At 40.9% G+C, this 20,491-nt stretch overlaps 1 protein-coding gene across 3 annotated transcripts in view; it reads right to left on the reverse strand.

Moving 5' to 3' along the window:
- HSF2BP (heat shock transcription factor 2 binding protein) overlaps positions 1-20,491 on the reverse strand; it is a 127,514-nt gene that overhangs the window by 78,457 nt on the left and 28,566 nt on the right. For all 3 annotated transcript variants that reach the window (XM_054468924.2, XM_054468923.2, XM_054468925.2), the window contains exons 6-7: positions 20,108-20,240; positions 4,177-4,294 (exon numbers count right to left, since the gene is read on the reverse strand). In XM_054468924.2, coding sequence (XP_054324899.1) covers positions 4,177-4,294; positions 20,108-20,240 — 251 coding nt within the window. The remainder of the gene's footprint in view (positions 1-4,176; positions 4,295-20,107; positions 20,241-20,491) is intronic.

The raw sequence follows: 20,491 nt of genomic DNA on the forward strand, positions 1-20,491 counted from the left end.
GGCATTAGTGAAGTGGGGGAGGTGAAAAGAGGGGAGAACAGTGCCTTGGAGATGCGGTGAGAGGGAACAAGCCATGAGCATGTTGGAAGGCAGCCAAAGATCCCAGGGGGAAGGCCCCTCTCAGGCTGGTGCATGCTGAGATCCCGAGTCAGGATAGAGGCTAAACACGCAGCTTTGCTCAGTGGCCAAATGGAAGACTGCCAAGAAAGTCAGTGAATGGCTCTGAAGGCAATTCTCCCCATCTCCCACTGCAATCAACAAGAGCTCACCAGGACCCAAAGGCACAGAGCTCCAGGGACTGGAACCAGAGAGGCTAGAAGTGACCCAGCCCTCACACACAGCTTTGCCTTGGAAGTTGAAGGGGGACTTTAGCTGGCCCATAAATATGGACCTTGTACAGACCATAGAAGCAGAAGAGGTAATGGATTAGTATCCAGCACACACAAAGGCCTACAGCAGATCACTAAGAAAAACGCAGCCCAACAGGAAGGTGGGTACAAGACACAGAGAGGTGACTCAAAGGAAGAACTGGAATGGCACAAACATGTGAAGAGCCTCAACCTCACTGGCAATCTAAATCTGAAGGAAGGGAGAGAAGGACGAAGACACACAGATGATAGGTGGATGATAAAAATACTCTTTAAGGCCAGGTGCAGTGGCTCACGCCATAATCCCAACACTCTGGGAGGCCAAGGTAGGTGGATCACTTGAGCTTAGGAGTTTGAGACAAGCCTGGGCAACAAGGTGAGACCCTGTCTCTACAAAAAATACCAAAAAAAAAAAATTAGCTGGGCATGGTGGCGTGCAGAGTAGCTGGGACTCCAGCTACTTGGGAGGCTGGGATGGGAGGATCACTTGAGCCCCGGAGGTCGGGGCTGCAGTGAGCCGTGATTGCACCACTGCACTCCAGCCTGGGTAACACAGCAAGACCCTGTCTCTCCCCCTCTTCCCCCGGCAGCTCTCTCTCTCTCCATATACACATATATTTTTTTTCTTTAAAGGAATATAATAAATAGCAAAGTGCTGACAAGGACGTGGGAAACACGAACACTGACATGGTACAGGTAGAAATGTACACTATGGTGACCAGTTTGGCAGCATCTCATCAAATTGAAAATCTCCATGTCCTACTTCTCAAATATTTCTTCTGGGAAAACTCCTAGAGAACTCTCAGACAGGTTAGCAAAGAGTTTATCAAGGATGTTCACTACGGCATTATATTTGTCAAGTAAAACCCGAAAGTAACTTCAATGCCCATCAGTCAGGGAAGGATAATCCAAATATTACATCTCCTTTGATGCAAGGCACTTAAAAGGAATGAACTAGATCCACAAGCAATTTGTAAAATTATACCCCCAAACAAAACCATCTATGCCAGCCTGGGCAACATGGAGAGACCCTGTCTCTATAAAAAAATTTTAAAAATTTAACAATTAGCCAGGCATGGTGGCATGCACCGATGGTCCCAGCTACTCAGAAGGCTGAGCTGGGAGGATAACTTAAGCCTAAGAGGTCGAGGCTGCAGTGAGCCATGTTCATACCACTGTGCTCCAGCCTGGGTTACAAAGCAAGACTCTGTCTCAAAAAAAAAAAAAAATTCTTTTGCATATATGTTACACTGTATTATATGTATTATGTATGTATACGTATTTGTTAGCAAAAAATATTAAAATGGACTAGAAAGCTTGGTTCTGGATAAGATGGCCTGAACATACCCTCCAGTCTCACTTCCACTGAATGCAGCTATAAATTCCAAAGAGAACACATGAAGCAGCTATTTGAGGACTCTGAAAAGTAAACAGTAGCAGGCAGATAGGGGAAGAAGATCAAAATTTTAAGAACCACTAAACCAGCAGAGAGTTTACCACTTTTTCCTCTAGTGTCCCTGGCCTGGACTCGAGGGAGCTCCAAAACCCAGAAGTAGCCCTGAGCCACACAGAGAGCACCAGGAGAAGGTCTCTAGTGAGGCTCACGGAGTGGGAAAGGGGTCTTCTGCCAGCAACCAAGCACAGTAGCGGTGGGGACATCCCCCAGGTAACTCAAACTGTGGGGGAAAGGAATTTTTTCCTTACACCTGAAAGCTCTAAGAGCTTCTCAACTCCTGTCGCAGGGCGGGATGAGGGCTGAGTCGCAGGCACTTGGACACAGCAGGGTATATGAAGCCGTAGCATTCCAGCTGGGGGACTGGAAAAGGCAGTCCCAGGTAACTAAAGTGTACCCAGAGAGTTAACAGCTCAGAAAAGTGACCCCACAAAGTTGTTTATAAATTCCTGGCCTCATCCCAAGTTGTGCCTGTGTGGATCTGATCATAAACAGCATCTGAAAGACTCTGAACCTAAGATCCAGACCACCCAGGTCTCAGACTGGCCACTGGGCGGTACTCATGAGGGGCAGTTCCAGTAGCACTGTAAAGACTCTGAAAACAGGACGACACACTGAAACCAAACAGAGAAAAGGCTGGCTGGAATCTGACCCAAAGGGGTTGACTGCCTGTGAAAATATAAACACCAGCATTTCCCAAGGATTTAAACAAGACCAGTGATCACATAAATGTCCAGGATAAATCCAAAATTACTTGGCATATGAAGAAACAGGAAAATCTCAACTCTCATGGGAAAAAAACAAGCGACATCGAGGCCAGGATTACACAGGTGTTGGAAGCACCTGGCACAGACTTTACAGAAGCTCTTACTTTTAAAAAGTGTTAGGCCGGGCGCGGTGGCTCATGCCTATAATCCCAGCACTTTGGGAGGCCGAGGCGGGCGGATCACGAGGTCAGGAGATCGAGACCATCCTGGCTAACACGGTGAAACCCCATCTCTACTAAAAATACAAAAAATTAGCTGGGCATGGTGACAGGCGCCTGTAATCCCAGCTACTCGGAAGGCTGAGGCAGGAGAATGGTGTGAACCCGGGAGGCGGAGTTTGCAGTGAGCCAAGATCACGCCACTGCACTCCAGCCTGGGTGACAGAGTGAGACTCCGTCTCAAAAAAAAAAAAAAAAAAAGTGCTCCACAGCAGGGCATGGTGGCACATGCCTGTAGTCCCAGCTACTCAGGAGGCTGAGGTGGAAGGATTACTTGAACGCCTAAGAGTTTGAGGCCAGCCTGGGCAATGTATGTAGAGACTCGGTCTCTTTAAAAAAATAATTAAAAAATAAAGATGCTCTAAGAAGTCAAAGGCAACACTCAGAATGAACAGTGTGAGTGGCAGAATCCTACACTGCCCCTCTCCCCAAGATTTCCTGCCCTAATCTCTGGGACTATAAATTATCACATGCTGATTATGTCATTGCCTGGAAAAGGGGATTCTGTAGATGTAGTTAAGGTTACTAACCAGCTGACTCAAGAGTTAATCAAAAGGAGTTTATCCAGGTATGCCTAATCTAAACACATAAATCTATAAGAAGCAGAGTTTTTGCCTTCCTGAAGTAAATTTTTTAACAAAAGAATAAAAGCAGAGTTTCATCTTGCTGGTAGCAGAAGAGGAAGTCTCAGAGACTGGAAACATGGGAAGGATTCAATGAGCGACTATGGCTTGAAGATGGGGCCCCTGTGAGAAGCAATGCAAGCTCCCTCAGCCACTGACCCACAGCTGACCAGCCAGCTGGGAAACAGGGAACTCGGTCCTAGAAACCAAGACACTGGACTCCGCCAGCCACTTCAAAGTGCCCAGAAGCAGATTCCTCCCCCAGATTCTCTCAAAAGATCCCACCCTGGAAAACACCTCACTTTTGACCTATGCAGAGAACCTCTCAAACCCACTCAGACTTCTGACTTACCAAACTATGAAATAATAAATGGTGTTGTTTTAGCCGCCAAGTTGGTGATAATTTGTTACATAAAAATAGAAAACAAATACAGATTTTAGTACCTGGAAGTGCGGTGCTACCATAACAGATACCTATTTAAATTCATTTTGACATAACCATGAAGTACCGTGTGATAGTACTGGGACTCACTGATTGCTCTAAGGCGAGAACATTCCTTCCTTAAATTTATTTTCTAAAATGCTATTTAAGAGACAGTGCATGCCCTTAACTTCTCCAGGCAATTGATTTCTTCTAGTTGTTAAAACTACCACCAAAATTAACTGTGTTGACTTGAAGAGAGGCCCACTCAGCACAGCCTAATTAGTATGTAAATAGAATTAACTTTGTAAAATCATCCACCATACACTTTGAGTTTGGTACACTGTCCTGGCTTCAAGTCTCCCAGAAGCTGCAATATGGTGTCCAAGAGCACCCGGCTTGAATTAACCAAGAATTCACGACCACATGCTATAGCAGCAACATCTGCAACAGAAAATGAAACAAAGCATCAAGATCATTATCACTCAGAACCTAGACAATTTTGTGCAGAACAGAGTATTTGTTGCTGTTTTTCTTCTAAAAGACCTAATGAAAACACAGCTGACAACGAGGCATTTACAAATGAAATTGCTAGGCATGGTGGTTCACACCTGTAATCCCAACATTTTGAGAGACTGAGGTGGGAGGACTGCTTGAGGCCACAAGTTCAAGACCAGCCTGGGCAACACAGCAAGACCCTATCTCTACAAAAAATTTAAAAATTAGCCGGGCATGGTGTGTGCACCTGTAGTCCTAGCTATTCAGGAGGTGGAGGCAGAAGGATTGCTTGAGCCCAGGAGGTAGAGGCTGCAGTGAGCCATGATCATGCCACTGCACTCCAGCCTGGGTGACAGAGCAAAGCCCTGTCTCAAAAAAAAAAAAAAGTATTATCAACAAAAATGACAGCTCAGAAAGAATCACTGACAACCACAAGAGTTACTGAAATATTAAGTAATGTGCACTGTGATTAGCAAGCGCTGAAAGAGTGAAACAGAGCCCTGGAATCTAACCAAGTCTGCAGTCACCATGCTCCAGAGTGCTGCATTAAGCAGCTGCAGGCAGTCAGGGTCCAAACATAAGGTGGGGGCTGATTACCTTATCTGGGACTAAGGATGTGAAAATTCACTTTTAATGGCATCCGTAATCTGAAAACCCAAAATCCAAAATGCTCCAAAATCTAAACATTTTTGAGCACTGACAAAGACACACAAAGGTCACGCTCACAGAGCATTGCAGATTTCAGATTTTTGAATTAGAGTGTTGAACCAGTAGGTATAATGCAAGTATTCCAAAATCCAAAACACTTCTGGTCCCGGGCATTTCAGATAAGGAATATTCAATCTATATTTGCTAATAACTTTTAGCCATGATACAAAACTGAAATTATATGTAGTCAAAAAAAAGTATGAAAATGGATTTTGAAGAAAACTTATTTTTTCAATTTTATGTCCCATTGTGGAACAGCAAGTATCCCATTTCTTCATGCCTGAGGCCCTATGAATCGGCCTGAAGACCAGACCGAGTAATTACACTGCTCCCAATGGGCAGTGCTGCAGCCATTACTGGCTCCATCAACATTTCCAAATACCTCGAAGTATTCAATGATCCAAGTGCATTTATGTATGTGTTTGTTAAGAGTTTTCTTTAGTTGGGTCTGACAGTAAAGCATGATTCAAACTGACTAAGATTTCTAAGCCAAATGATGAGACCAAGGTGGAAAAGAGATGGGGCAGCAGCATTGCCTTGCTCCTGATTTTAATGGAAACGCTTCTAAAAATTCACAGTTAAGTGTGATGTCTGATCTGTTTCTGGTAGATACCCTTTATCAGTTTAAAGAAGTCTTCTTCTATTTTTGGCTTGCTAAGAATTATGAAAAATGGAAGTTGAGTTTTATCACTTATTTCTCTGCCTTTGACTGGATGTAATCTGATGGCAGAATATAAAATTTCATGTTACCAGGCCAGCTTCGCGAACTCAGATCTTTGACATTACTATTTACTTTTGTTCACCTGGTCCCAGATGGACCACAAGAGGGACAGTAGAGTCCACCAAACCTAACAGATTTTTCCCCCTTTCTACTTGTCTTTGCAGCATTTTAACCATATCATTGGTGCAGTGTCTTCAAGTACACACTTTGATGACAGCCATAACTTTACTGAGGACAGGACCTTTCCATGACATAAACTTACCTTCTTTGGTCAATGAATTTTAACCTGATAGGTACATTTTCCAGAATATGACACATTCTAGTTTTACTAAGGAAATATTTTAGGAGAAAAACAAAGCAAGTAAGCATTTGGCATCAGAAACACATAAAAGATAGCTTTTAGGTAGCTTTTCAGGGGAAAGCATTATTCATGTAAATAACCTCAGATAATATACTGAAACCCAGCAGAAACCCAGATGTTGGAGAGCAGCAGCAGCAAACTGTCCCTTCCAAGCCTGACCAAACTGTAGACCTACGAGCAAGATAAATTTTAAGACTTTATATTTTGAGGAGGTTTGTTACACAGCAATAGAAAATAGAAACATTACTAATACATCGCTGAAGAAAAAAAAAAAAAAATATATATATATATATATCATAGCAAGCAACAATGCCCAACACAACAAATGTACTGGTAAATGAAGTCTGTATCATATATCCAGTATTGCAACTGCAAATGCCAATGCTGCATTTCATTAAATATCACTAAAACATGAACTACAAAGTAAAATAAATGTGAATAAACTTCTACACAGCTTCAGTATTTGTCAATCTGTTGGAATTTCTTTGTTTTACATGGTAATTTGTACTTTGCTTACTGATATTTAATCTATCTAGAATGCTTGTGAGTCAATTCAGGGCCTACAGAATTGACTTTGTTACCATCTACCAAAATTAAAAAACTCCCAGTTAATTTTTCTGTTAAAATGGTTTTTCTAGGTTCATTTTTCATTAAAAGTGTTTAGAGGTAATTCTAGAGGTTAGTATAGTAATTACATAATTTAAGAAATGGGGCCAGGTACGGTGGCTCCCACCTGTAATCCCAGTACTTTCAGAGGCCAAGGCGGGTGGATCACCTGAGGTCAAGAGTTTGAGACCAGCCTGGCCAACATGGAGAAACCCCGTCTCTACCAAAAATACAAAAATTAGCCAGGTGTGGTGGCATGCACCTGTAATCCCATCTATTCAGGAGGCTGAGGCAGAAGAATCACTTGAACCCGGGAGGCAGAGGTTGCAGTGAGCCGAGATGGTGCCACTGCACTCCAGCCTGGGCAACAGAGCAAAACTCAGTCTCAAACAAAAAAGGAAATAAATCTGGGCCAAGCACAGTGGCTCACACCTATAATCCCAATACTTTTGGAGGCCAAGGTAGGAGGATCACTTGAGCCTAGAAGTTTGAGATGAGTCTTAGGCAACATAGTGAGACCCCATCTCTACAAAATAAAAATAAAAATTAGCTAGGTGTGGCTCATGCCTATAGTCCCAGCTACCCAGGCTGAGGTGGGAGGATTGCTTGCACCCAGGAGTTTGAGGCTACAGTGAATTATGATCACGCCACTGTACTCCAGCCTGGGCGATTAGAGTGAGACCCCATTTAAAAAAAAAAAGAATCTGGTGTCAATTATTCATGCTGAAAAGGATGTACAGAGTTGAGACGCACTATGTCTGATACTTTTGCTTTAGACTGTAATAATTTCATCTTATTTTGAGCAAAAAAAGTAATAATAGGGTATTGGCAGAATGACAGACATGTAAATCAATGGTAGAACTGAGAGGACAGAAATAAATCCTCACATTTATGGTCAACTGAATTCCAACAAAGGTGCCAAGACAAATCAATGGAGAAATGATAAAAGAATAATCTTTTGAACAAATGGTGCTAAAACAACTGGATATTCACATGCAAAGGAAGGAAGCTGGATACCTACCACACACCATATACAAATATAAACTCAAAATGGATCAAATATCTGAATATAAGAATTAAAGCTGGCGGGGCGTGGTGGCTCACGCCTGTAATCCCAGTATTTTGGGAGGCTGAGGCGGGCAGATCACGAGGTCAGGAGATCAAGACCATCCTGGCTAGTATGGTGAAACCCCGTCTCTACTAAAAATACAAAAAAAAAAAAAAAAATTAGCCGGGCGCGGTGGCGGGCGCCTTAGTCCCAGCTACTCAGGATGCTGAGGCAGGAGAATGGTGTGAACCCGGGAGGCGGAGCTTGCAGTGAGTGGAGATCGCACCACTGCACTCCAGCCTAAGCGACAGAGCAAGACTCCATCTCAAAAAAAGAAAAAAAAAAAGAATTAAAGCTATAAAATTCTTTTTTTATTTTTTTGAATCTTACTCTGTCACCTGGGCTGGAGTGCAGTGACACAATCACAGCTCACTGCACCCTCAACCTCCTGAGTAGCTGGGACTACAGGCCTACACCGCCACACCCAGCTAATTTCATACTTAACAGACTAAAGTACACTGTAAACACAACTTTTGTATATGCTGGGAAACCAAAAATTTCATGTGACTCACTTTATTGTGCTATTTGCTTTATTGCAGTCATCTGGAACCAAACCTACAGTATCTCTGAGGTATGGCTGTATTTCAAAATCATATCTCTGATAAGGTACTAGTATATTACAAATACCTCTTACAACTCAGTAACAGAAAGGAAAATAACCCAATTAAAATATGGGCAACAAGGAGTTTCTGGTTCCAAACGATGGCATAGAAGCAAGTTGGCTTCACTGCTTCCCAAAAGAAAACCAAAAACGAACATACAGCAGCTCCAAGATTATCAGCAGCAATATCCCAGAACTCTAAATATGAGGATCAAACAGCTCTCACGGCAACAGACAAGTGAAAAAAACTCTGAACAGACAGTAAGACAACTGGACTTTCATACCTGTGACACCCGTTTCCATAATGTGCCCAGCACCAAGCGTGAGGAAAATTTCCCCAACTCAGTTGCTACACTGGAAAAAGCAGATGGAAGTGAACAACTACTGTCCCACCATCTTAGGTTCCCTGGCAGAAGACCTGTCCCTGCTTCAACCCATGGGAAGCACTGTAAGTACCTGAAGGGAAACTATCCCTGAGGATAGCCAGAGGCAAAGTGGGGAAGCAGAACTACTATTCCCAGCCCTGGAAATGCTGCTCTGTAACTTGGCCAGAGAAGACACCAAATCAGAGTGGCCGTTCAGCAGATGCACACAGTAGAAGGTATGTCCCACAGGTCCCCTGGGCACAGATGCCTTGCCAGTATTCCCACACTGCCGGGTTATCCTCTTTGTGACCTCCCCCATTCGGAATGGGCAACACTCTGATGGTTCCCTAGAGCCAAGGTAAACCTGGGCTTAAGGCACCATCTAGTGCCTATAAAGAGGCAGCAACCTAGCAGAAAAAAAGGAAGAAATTCAACAAGTAAATTACAAAGAATCTCTAAGTAAACATATCCAGTAAAAACCAAAATAACTAAGACAGACAAGACTGGAATAAATACTCTTTCAATGCAAAGACATAGACATATATCCATAAGAAACAACAGGAAACAGGGAACCATGGCCTCCCCAAACAGACAAAGCAAGGAACCAGTGACTGTCTCCAACAAGATGGCAATATGTGAGCTCTCTGACCAAGAATTCAAAATAGTAGTTTTAAGGAAATTCAGTGATCTCCAAGATAACATAGAAAAGTAATTCAGAAACTTGTCACAGAAATTTAATAAAGAGATTGAAACGTAAAACAATCAAACTGCTGGGCACAGTGGCTCATGCCTGTAATCCCAACACTGTGGAAGGCTGAGATAGGGGCCTTGGGGCCAGGAGTTTGAGAACAGCCTCAGCAACATAGCAAGACCCCATCTCTACAAAAAACATAAAAAATTAGCCAAGCACTGTGGTGATCGCCTGTAGTCTTACCTACTCAGGAGGCTGAGGTGGAAGCATTGCTTGAGCCCAGGAGTTCGAGGTTGCAGTGAGCTAGAATTGTACCACTGGACTCCAGCCTGGGTAACAGAGCAAGATCCCATCTCTAAAAAATCATCATCATCATCATCATCATCATCATCACCATCACCATCAAACAGAAATCCTGGAACTGAGAAATACATTTGCTGAACTGAAAAATTAATTTGAGGCTGTCAACAGCGGAATGGATCAATCAGAGAATCACTGAGCTCAGAGACAAGCTATCCAAAAACACAGAGAGGAGAAAAAGAAAAAAGCAAAGGAATGAACAAGATATAGAAAATTACCTCAAAAGACCCAATATTCTATTTCTACAAGATATAGAAAATTACCTCAAAAGACCCAATCTAAGAATTATGGTGTTCAACAAGGTGATGAGCAACAATAAGGGGTAGAAAGCTTATTCAAAGAAATAACAGAAAACTTCCAAAACTTAAGATATAAATATCCAGCTATAGGAAGACCACAGAACACCAGAGTCAATTTAAATGAGTGTACCCCAAGGTACATACTAATCAAATTCTCAACATTCAGAAATAAAGAGAGAAACTTAAAAACAGCAAAAGAAAAGAAGCAAGTAACAAAGGAACTCCAATTCATATAGCGACAGACTTCTCAACAGAAACTATACAAGCCAGGCGGGGCACAGTGGCTCATGCCTGTAATCCCAGCACTTTGGGAGGCCAAGGCGGGCAGATCACTTGAGGTTAGGAGTTTGAGACCAGTCTGGCCAAGATGGTGAAACCCTGTCTCCACTAAGAAAACAGAAATTAGCCAGGCGTGGTGGCACGTGCCTGTGGTCTCAGCTACTCGGGAGGCTAAGGCAGGAGAATCACTTGAACCTGGGAGCTGGAGGCTGCAGTGAGCCGAGACTGTGCCACTGCACTCCAGCCTGGGCAAGAGAGCAAGATTCTGTCTCAGAAAAAAAAGAAGAAGAAATCATATAGGCCAGGAAGGAGTGGGATGATATTTTCAAGGTTCTGAAAGAAAGAAAACACTATACAAGAATATCGCATCCAGCAAAGCCATCCTTCAAATATGAAGGACTAATGAAGTCTTTCCCAAACACTGAGAGAATTTACCACCAACCAGACCTATCTTAGAAGAAATGCTAAAGGAAGTTCCTCAAACTGAAAGAAAAACACACTAACATGCAGAAAGAAAAAAAATTGAGGGTATAAAACCTACTGGAAAAAGAAATACTTAAATAAACATATAAAATAAATATAAAACACACTGGTACACAGACAACCCCAGAATACTCGAATACTGTACTCACGATGTGCAATCCACGCAAAACTCTAGTGTGAAGCCTAGAAACAGAAACAATCAGAGCTACAGCGACCTATTAAAAGACAGGTAATATAAACACGTAAATTGAGATAACAAAAAGTCAAAATATGGGGGATGGAGTTAAAGTATAGGGGTATTTTTAGTTTTGTCTTTGTTTCTATTTTTTTGTGATCAAAGATAAGTCATCTCTTTAAAATAACTTGTTATATCTAAAGATTTTTTTTGTAAGCCTCATGGTAATCACAAAGCAAAAATCTGTAATAGATGCACTAAAAATAAAAAGCAATGAACTAAAACACACCAGAGAAAATCACTTAACCATAAAGGATGACAGTAAGAAAGCAAGAAAAAAGAGAGGAGTTGCAAAACAACCAGGAAACAAGCAACAAATTAGCAGTAATAAGTCCTTATTTATCGATAGTAACACTGAATATAAACAGATTCAATTTTCTAATTAAAAGAAATATGGAGTGGCTGAATGGAAAGAAACAAGACTCAACTACATGCTGCCTACAAGAAACCCACTTCACCCATAAAGGCACATACAGACTGAAAGTGAAGGGTGGAAAAAGATATCTACGCAACTGGAAACCAAAAAAAACAGGAGTAGCTACATCTATATCAGATAAAATAGACTACAAGTCAAAGACTGTGAAAAGAGACCAAGTCACTATATAATGAAAAATGGACCAACTCAGCTAGAGGATATAACAATTGTAAATATCTATGCACCCAACACAGCAGCATCCAAGTATATAAATCAATCATTAATCAATCTAAAGGGAGAAATTGACTGCAGTACAATAATAGTAGAGACTTCAACATTCCACTCTCAGTAATGGCCAGATGATCCAGACCAAAAAAAAATCAACAAAGAAACATCAGAGGTAAACTACATACTAGACCAAATAGACCTGAATCTTTACAGAACATTTCACCCAACTGTTACAGAATATACATTCTTTTCATCAGCATATGGAACATTCTCCATTACAGACAACATCTTATACCACAAAACAAGTCTCAACAAATTCAAAAAGTAGAATCATATCAAATAGCTTTTCTTTTTCTTTTTTTTTCATAGAGATAGGATCTTGCCACGTTGCCCAGGCTCATCTGAAACTCCTGACCTCAAGCAGTCCTCCCACCTGAGTCTCTCATAGTGCTACGATTACAGGCATGGGCCACTATGCCCAGCTCAAGTATCTTTTCTGACCACAATAGAATAAAACTAGAAATTAATAACAAGAGGAACCTCAGAAACTATATAAACACATGGAAATTAAACAACATACACCTGAACAACCAAATGCGTCAATGAAAAAATTGGGAAGAAATTTAAAATTTTCTTGAAACAAATGAAAATGGAAAAACAACATACCAAAAACTCTAGGGCATGGCAAAAGCGATACTAAGAGGGAAGTTTATAGCAATAAATGCCTGTATCGAAAAAGTAGAACGACTCCAAATAAACAATCTAACGACGCACCAAGGAAACAGAAAAGTAAGAACAAACTAAACTCAAAAATACTAGAAGGAAAGAAATAATAAAGATCAGACCATAAATACATGAAATTAAAACTAAAAAATACAGAAGATTAATGAAACCTCGAGAGCCTCAAGGTTATCTCCACAGTCCAACAAGTGTCCATGCCCAGAAGATATCTTGTAGACGACACTCCCATACCAAAGCCTGACTTTATGCTGTTTGCTGAGAGGGTCTCATCTTAAAAGTACAGAGTCAATACCAGGCTGGTGATGAAGTCACCTGGGTCAAGGTTCCAGAGCGGTCTTCTTTCTTATAGTGCCTCAAATTGTATTTGTTTGCTACCTGTTGCATTAAAAGTTTCTGTTCAGCTATTGTCCTGACAGATGATTCAACAGGTGATTCCGCAAAAAAAAAGAGGAAAAAATAATGTTGATCAGTGCTCAAGTTATAAATCAACTCTCTCCAAACTAACCTCACCTTTCAGGAAGTTCAACCACAATGGGGGAACCAGGACAACGCTAATGATCTCTCCTAGAGATCAAGGTACATGAGAAACAAATGGGTGCTCAAAGAACCAAAAACAGCAACAAGGACTCCTGCACACCTAGAAAAAGATGGGCTGTTCTGAAGACATGGGGAAAGGGAGCCACCAGCACATAAAATGGTACAGTCACTGTGGAAACCTGTCTGGCAGTTCCTCAAAAAGCTAAACAGAGTTACCACACCCTGCTATTCCACCCCGAGGCAGATACCCAGAAAAACTGAAACATACATCCACACATAAACTTCTGCACGAATGCTCGTATCAGCATTATCCATAACAGCCAAAAGGTGGAAACAACCCAAATGCCTGTTTATTGACCCTTCACTGCTGACTTAGACTCTGACAACAGAAGACCAGTAAGTTTAAGCTCAAAACTGGCACCTTATTCTTCCACATGCAGAGTCACACAATTCTAGGACTGGGATACCATAATTGTCATCTAGTGTCAGACTCTTCTCAGAAGACAAAAACCGACGGTCATATATTCAAGAATACAGGGTTAGTCAGTGGCAGAAGCAGCAATGGACATGGGGCCTCAAGCCCCACCTGGCCTTTTCTGCACGCCACACTGCCTCCAAGTGTTGGTGTGAGTGTGTGGAGGAGGAGGTATTGGCAGGCCAAGAGCAGCCACGGTCACTGACACAAAGGTGCTCTGCTGGTAACTTTGTGTAACTAGGAAGGTCCCTGGAAGACTAAGCTGGATCCAGTCCTGCCCCCAAATTATCAATCATCAAAAAGTAATTTTGATGCTGCAATTATTATCTGATATTATTTGAATACATAAACCAGAGACAAGGAGTACAATCATGATTTTCAAATCACTGAAAAGCAGAAAAAGCATTTAAAAGATTTCACTAGCAAGTTAAACAGTTAATCTTCCAGGACTGTGAAGATTTCCGTCTCTTTTACGCTCTTCATTTTCCCTCTTATCCAAGTTACTGGAAACAATCACATTGCTATCAATGTGCTATCATTTACTACGGTTCAGTAGAAAATTCACAATATGTAAAGTAATTAGAGCAGATGTTACTATTTCACCTTACACATGTCCAGAGAACTGACATCCTGGGAAGTAGATTCACTGGGCCAAACCTCCTCTGTACTACACTAACCTATCGTTAAAGAATAGTGACTACATTTTCTTAATCCAGTCTATCATCGTTGGACATTTGGGTTGGTTCCAAGTCTTTGCTACTGTGAATAATGCCGCAATAAACATACGTGTGCATGTGTCTTTATAGCAGCATGATTTATAGTCCTTTGGATTAAGAAAATGTGGCACATATACACCATGGAATACTATGCAGCCATAAAAAATGATGAGTTCACGTCCTTTGTAGGGACATGGATGAAATTGGAAATCATCATTCTCAGTAAACTATCGCAAGAACAAAAAACCAAACACCACATATTCTCACTCATAGGTGGGAATTGAACAATGAGAACACATGGACACAGGAAGGGGAACATCACACTCTGGGGACTGTTGTGGGGTGGGGGGAGGGGGGAGGGATAGCATTGGGAGATATACCTAATGCTAGATGACGAGTTGGTGGGTGCAGCGCACCAGCATGGCACATGTATACATATGTAACTTACCTGCACATTGCGCACATGTACCATAAAGCCTAAAGTATAATAATAATAATAATAATAATAATAAAAGAAAAAAAAAAAAAGAATAGTGACTACAGTTGAGTAGAAATTTAACAATTTCAATGTTTAAATAAATTCCTGATTTCCAGCTTTAGCTTAGGATACAGAAAACTGGTAACAGCTACCCCATTCTTTCCGGGGGCAGAGGGAGAGATAATTTACCAAAATCACAGGTCTTCTTGAACACATTAGAGAGCTAAGGCTGGACATCAGCCAACCAATCTGAAAAATGACGAAAGGCAACAGCCTCCAAGCAGATACATGAAGCAAGCACTTGCTCACCTGGGGCATATGCTGGACACCACACAAGGCAGCAAAAAAAAAAAAAAAAAAAAAACCCAGCTAAAATATTGAACAAATCACAAAATCAGTAGTTGCCTTGGGCTGGTGATGAGTGGAGAACTGGACTACAGAAGGATGGGGTGCAGGAAGTCTGGGGGAAGGAATTAGTTCCACAACCTAATTGTGGTGGGTAAACAACTGTATACTTTTGTAGAAATTTACAGAACTGCAAAAAGGTTTAAAAAAAAAAAACTATAAGAATGAATTCACTGTATGTAAAATTTTAAAAAGAACATTTGTTTCAGAAGGAAAAAGATCCATTTGACATCTAACCCATGGTATCTATTACCTATCCCCACAGAATAGTCTTAGTATTTGAGACTTATAAGCCCCCAAGCCTCTGCAAATCAGCACTTTAATAAAATATTCCTCCCAGTCAAATTCATTAACATGCAAATATAAGTGCCCACTATCCAACTCTTCGTAAGAGTCCCTATGTAAACCAACACAAACACAGGAAAGCAAAGCCGCACTGAGCTTGAATGCTGGGCAGGCAACAGGGCGGCTTCACTCACAGCCCACTGCCTCACCTGCATGCCAGCCAGCAGTTCAGGCAGCTCAAATTCACAACCAGCAACATGACAAGTCGCATAGGTCATAGGCCTTTGGGGTCACTTGCAAAGAGAAGAAAACGCAAATTATTTAATTTGCAAATGCCTTCTGTTAAAAGACAACCTGCAAACAATTTTTTTAAAGGGAGGGCAATGCAAGCCTGCTACAACTGTAGGTGCTATGATGAACGTACAGAATGCTGCCCTGCACTGGAGTAAGGAATAGCCACAAACATCACAGTCTCAGCATCCACCCCGCAAGAACTATCATCAAGTTTTAAGGGATTAAGAAACAAATGTCTACACAGGACCTATCCCATTAGGATTTCAATAAAAGAAGAATAACACCATAAGAAAAATAAAATTTTCCTCACTTTAACAGCAGAGAATTTTCCTAAGCACAGCATGGGAAAATAATAATAAAGCAGAGATTAAAGATCAATGTAAAAAAAACAGTCTGAAATTAAATAATTCAAACTTAAAGCTGTTGGGACTTTAAATTATCCCAACCATCGTGAGGAATGTAGCTATGCGGCTGCAAATTCTGCATTTTTCTTTCCTGTAAATAATTAAGACCAAACTGCTGGAGATAAGACTTCCTCAGATAACCCTCCTTGGAATGTAGCAATCTATAAACAGTCAAATCACTGTGGCACACACACTGATCTTGTATGGAAAATGTTCTAATCCTGCTGGAACTTCTCTGTCTCTGCCTATATCAGTAAAATCTTCTTCACTTTGGAACCCTGACCCCATTGGTTTGAAGTTGGTGTTTCTGAGTGGCCACTGTCAAGCTCTGTGCACAAATAAACTCTGTACTTAGTCATATTTTCTGAATCTCGTTGTTTAAGGCTGATAAGTCACAGCAATGTATTGAACCATTTCACTGACTTCAGAACAAAGAGCCTCAATACTCACTAGTACATTCCACCTCTTTCTATACCAAGAATTTTTTTTTTTTTTTTTTTTTTTAGAGACGGAGTCTTGCTCTGTCACCCAGGGTGGAGTGTAGTGGCACGATTTCAGCTGACTACAACCTCTACCTCCCAGGTTCAAGCGATTCTCCTGCCTCAGCCTACTGAGTAGCTGGGATTACAGATGCACACCACCACGCCTGGCTGATTTTTTTGTATTTTTAGTAGAGACAGGGTTTCCCCATGTTGGCCAGGCTGGTCTCAAACTCCTCCTGACTTCAAGTGATCCACCTGCCTCAAGCCTCCCAAAATGCTGGGATTACAGGCATAAGCCACCGTGCCTTGCCTCTATACTAAGAAATTATTTAGTCCCTGGACTTTATCCTTTATGATAGTTCTGATATGGAATTTTATCATAACTCTCAGGGAAAGGTTTACTTTATTATCTTTTAGGAGAATTTTACTGAAGAGGCAATTTAGGTTTTTGGAATTATATAATTATTATACTAAAACAATAGCAAAGAGCTCAGTTTAAGCTTAGCTTAAAGCTTTTACTTTAGCTAGCTAGATAGTAAAATTATGATTCTGAATAAAAGCAGCTAAACTTAATTGTTTTTTTCTGTCAAGGTACATAACTACACAGAACATGCAAACTCATCTGTTTCCTTCAGATCATTCATTCTTAATAACTGATACTTATCAGAATCACCTGGGGTGATTTTCCAAAATAAACATAACTGGTACCTATCCCAGATCTATGGAATCAGATTATCCAGGGTGCTCCCCAGCATTAAATATCTGAAAACACTCCTGAGAGATGTTTACACACTCTCAACCCTGACTGTAAACACCAGTCTCTCCAACAGTCACTACAGCTGAAAAGAATTACAGGCACATTTCATTTTATTGCATTCACTTTATTGTGCTTTGCAGATACTGTTTTTTTACAAATTGAAGGAATTTGGCAACCCTGCATTGAGCAAGTCTGTTGGTGCCATTTTTCCAACAGTATGTGCTTAATTCATGTCTCTGTGTCACATTTTGGTAATTCTTGCAATAGTTGAAACTTTTTCATTATTATTACATCTGTTATGGTCATCTGTGATCAGTGATCTTTGATGTTACCACTGTAATTGTTTTAGGGCACCATGAGCCACACCCATATAAGACAGCAAATTTAATCAATACATGCTACTTATCTTCTGATTTTTCCAATGACTGGCCATTCCCGTTTCTCTCCCTCTCCTAGGAACTTGCTATTCCCTGAGACACAACAATATTGAAATTAGGCCAGTTAATAACCCTACAATGACCTCTAAATGTTTAAGCAAAAGGAAAAGATACATGTCTGAAAGCAAAAGCTAGAAATGATTAAGCTTAGTGAAGGCATGGCCAAAGCTGAGACCTGCTGGAAGTTAGACCTCTTGTGCCAAACAGCCAAGCTATGACTCCAAATGCAAAGTTCTTGATAGAAATTAAAAGCTCTATTCCAGTGAACACATGAATGACAAGAATGCAAAACAGCCTTATTGCTGATATGGAGAAAGCCCAAGTATTCTAGACAGAAGATCAAAAATCATCAAAAATCCCTTAAGCCAAAGCCTAATTCAGAGAAAAGCCCTAATGCTCTTCAATTCTGTGAAGGCTGACAGGGGTAAGAAAGCTTCAGAAGAAAAGCTGGACGCTAGTACAGGTTGCTTCATGAGGTTTAAGGAAAAAAGTTGTCTCCATAACATAAAAGTACAATGTGCAGCAGCAAGTGCTGATGGAGAAGCTGCAGCAAGTTATCCAGAAGATCTAGCTAAGATCACTGCCGAGGGTGGTTACACTAAGCAAGAGATTTTCAATGTAGACAAAGTAGCTTTCTATTGGAAGAAGACGCCATCTAGGACTTTCACCGCTAGAGAAAAGTCAATGCCTGGCTTCAAAGCATCAAAAGACAGGCTGACTCTCTTGTTAGGGGCCAATGGTGCTGGTGACTTTAATTGAAGTCAATGCTCATTTAAAGCCAGTGCTCCTTTAACCATTCTGAAAATCCTAGAGCCCTTAAGAATTATGCTAAATCTACTCTTGCCTGTGCTCTAGAAATAGAAAAACAAAGCCTGGATGAGAGCACACCTGTTTCCAGCATGGTTTACTGAATATTTTCAGCCCACTGTTGAGACCTACTGCTCAGAAAAAAAGATTTCTTTCAAAATACTACTGTTCATTGACAATGCACCTGGTCAATCAAGAGCCATGATGGAGAGGTACAAGGAGAGTAATGTTGACTCCATGCCTGCTAATACAAGATCTATTCCTCAGCTCATACATCAAAAAGAAATTTCAACTTTCAAGTCCTATTTTTTTTTAAGAACTACATTTCATAACACTACGGCTGCCATAGACAGTGATTCCTCTGATGGATCTGGGTGAAGTAAACTGAAAACCTTCTAAAAAGGATTCACCATTCTAGATGCCATTAAGAATATTCATGATTCAGCCGGGCGCAGTGGCTCATGCCTATAATCCCAGCACTTTGAGAGGCTGAGGCAGGCAGATCACCTGAGGTCGGGAGTTCGAGACCAGCCTGGCCAACATGGAGAAACCCCGTCTCTACTAAAAATACAAAATTAGCCGGGCATGGTGGCACATGCCTGTAATCCCAGCTACTCGGGAGGCTGAGGCAGAAGAATCGCTTAAATCCAGAAGGCAGAGGTTGCAGTGAGCTGAGATCATGCCATTGCACTCCAGCCTGGGCAACAAGAGAATATTCATGATTCATGGGAGGAGGTTAAAATAACAACATTAACAGGAGTTTGGAAGAAGTTGATTTCAATCCTCATGGATGACTTTGAAGGGTTCATGACTTCAGTGGAGTAAGTAACTACAGACGTGGTGGTAGAAACAACGGATAAGTTGCTTCTTATGGAAGAACAAAGAAAGTGGTTTCTTGAGATGGAATCTACTCTTGGTGAAGATGCTAAGACATTGTTGAAATAAGAACAAAAGATTCAGAATATTATATATACTTAGCTGACAAAGAAGCAGTAGGGTTTGAGAGGGCTGACTCCAATTTTGAAAGTGTTCTACTGCAGAAAAAATGCTATCAAACAGCATCACATGCTACAGAGAAATCTTACATGAAAGGAAGACTTAATCGATGTGGCAAACTTCATTGTTGCTTCATTTTAAGAAATTGCCACAGCCACCCCAACCTTCAGTAACTACCACCCTGATCAGTTAGCAGTCATCAATATCACGGCAAGACCCTCCACCAGCAAAAAACTGTAACTCGCTGAAGGCTCAGATGATCATTAGCATTTTTAGCAATAAAGAATTTTCTAATTAAAGTTTGTACACTGTTTAGACATAATGCTATTGTACATATAACAGACTACAGTATAGTGTAAACATAATTTGTATATGCACTGGGAAACTAAAAAAATTCATGTGACTCATTTGTTATTGCAATATTTGCTTTATTGCAGTGGTCTGGAACCAAACACGCAATATCTCCAAGGTATGCTTGCACTTACTTGTTACAATTCCAGCCAGAGCAAAAACAAACTGATTTTCATCCGAATCAAGCTCCTTGATATCACCATCTAATGACTTCACAAAACTCTCCATTGTTTGACCAGTGATGCTGAAAAACTTCAAAGCTTTATCCTGAAAGTTTGAAAATCAAAGTGTCATATCTTTTTACAGACACTAGTGTGAAAACATTTTAAAAGTGCAGGATACAGAAGATTCTAGTTTTAACTGTAGAATATTGTAAAATCTATTCCCTCATTAAAAGTTCCAATTAAAAGAACAGAGAAAGCAGCTTGAGGCATACAGGAGCAACAAAAACTACCCTGAAGACTGGTGGACTCTTCATATGCATAAATATGAAATAGGACAAATGTACATGATGATAA

The sequence above is a fragment of the Pongo pygmaeus genome, chromosome 22 (genome assembly GCF_028885625.2).
Source record: "Pongo pygmaeus isolate AG05252 chromosome 22, NHGRI_mPonPyg2-v2.0_pri, whole genome shotgun sequence".
Lineage (NCBI taxonomy): Eukaryota > Metazoa > Chordata > Mammalia > Primates > Hominidae > Pongo > Pongo pygmaeus.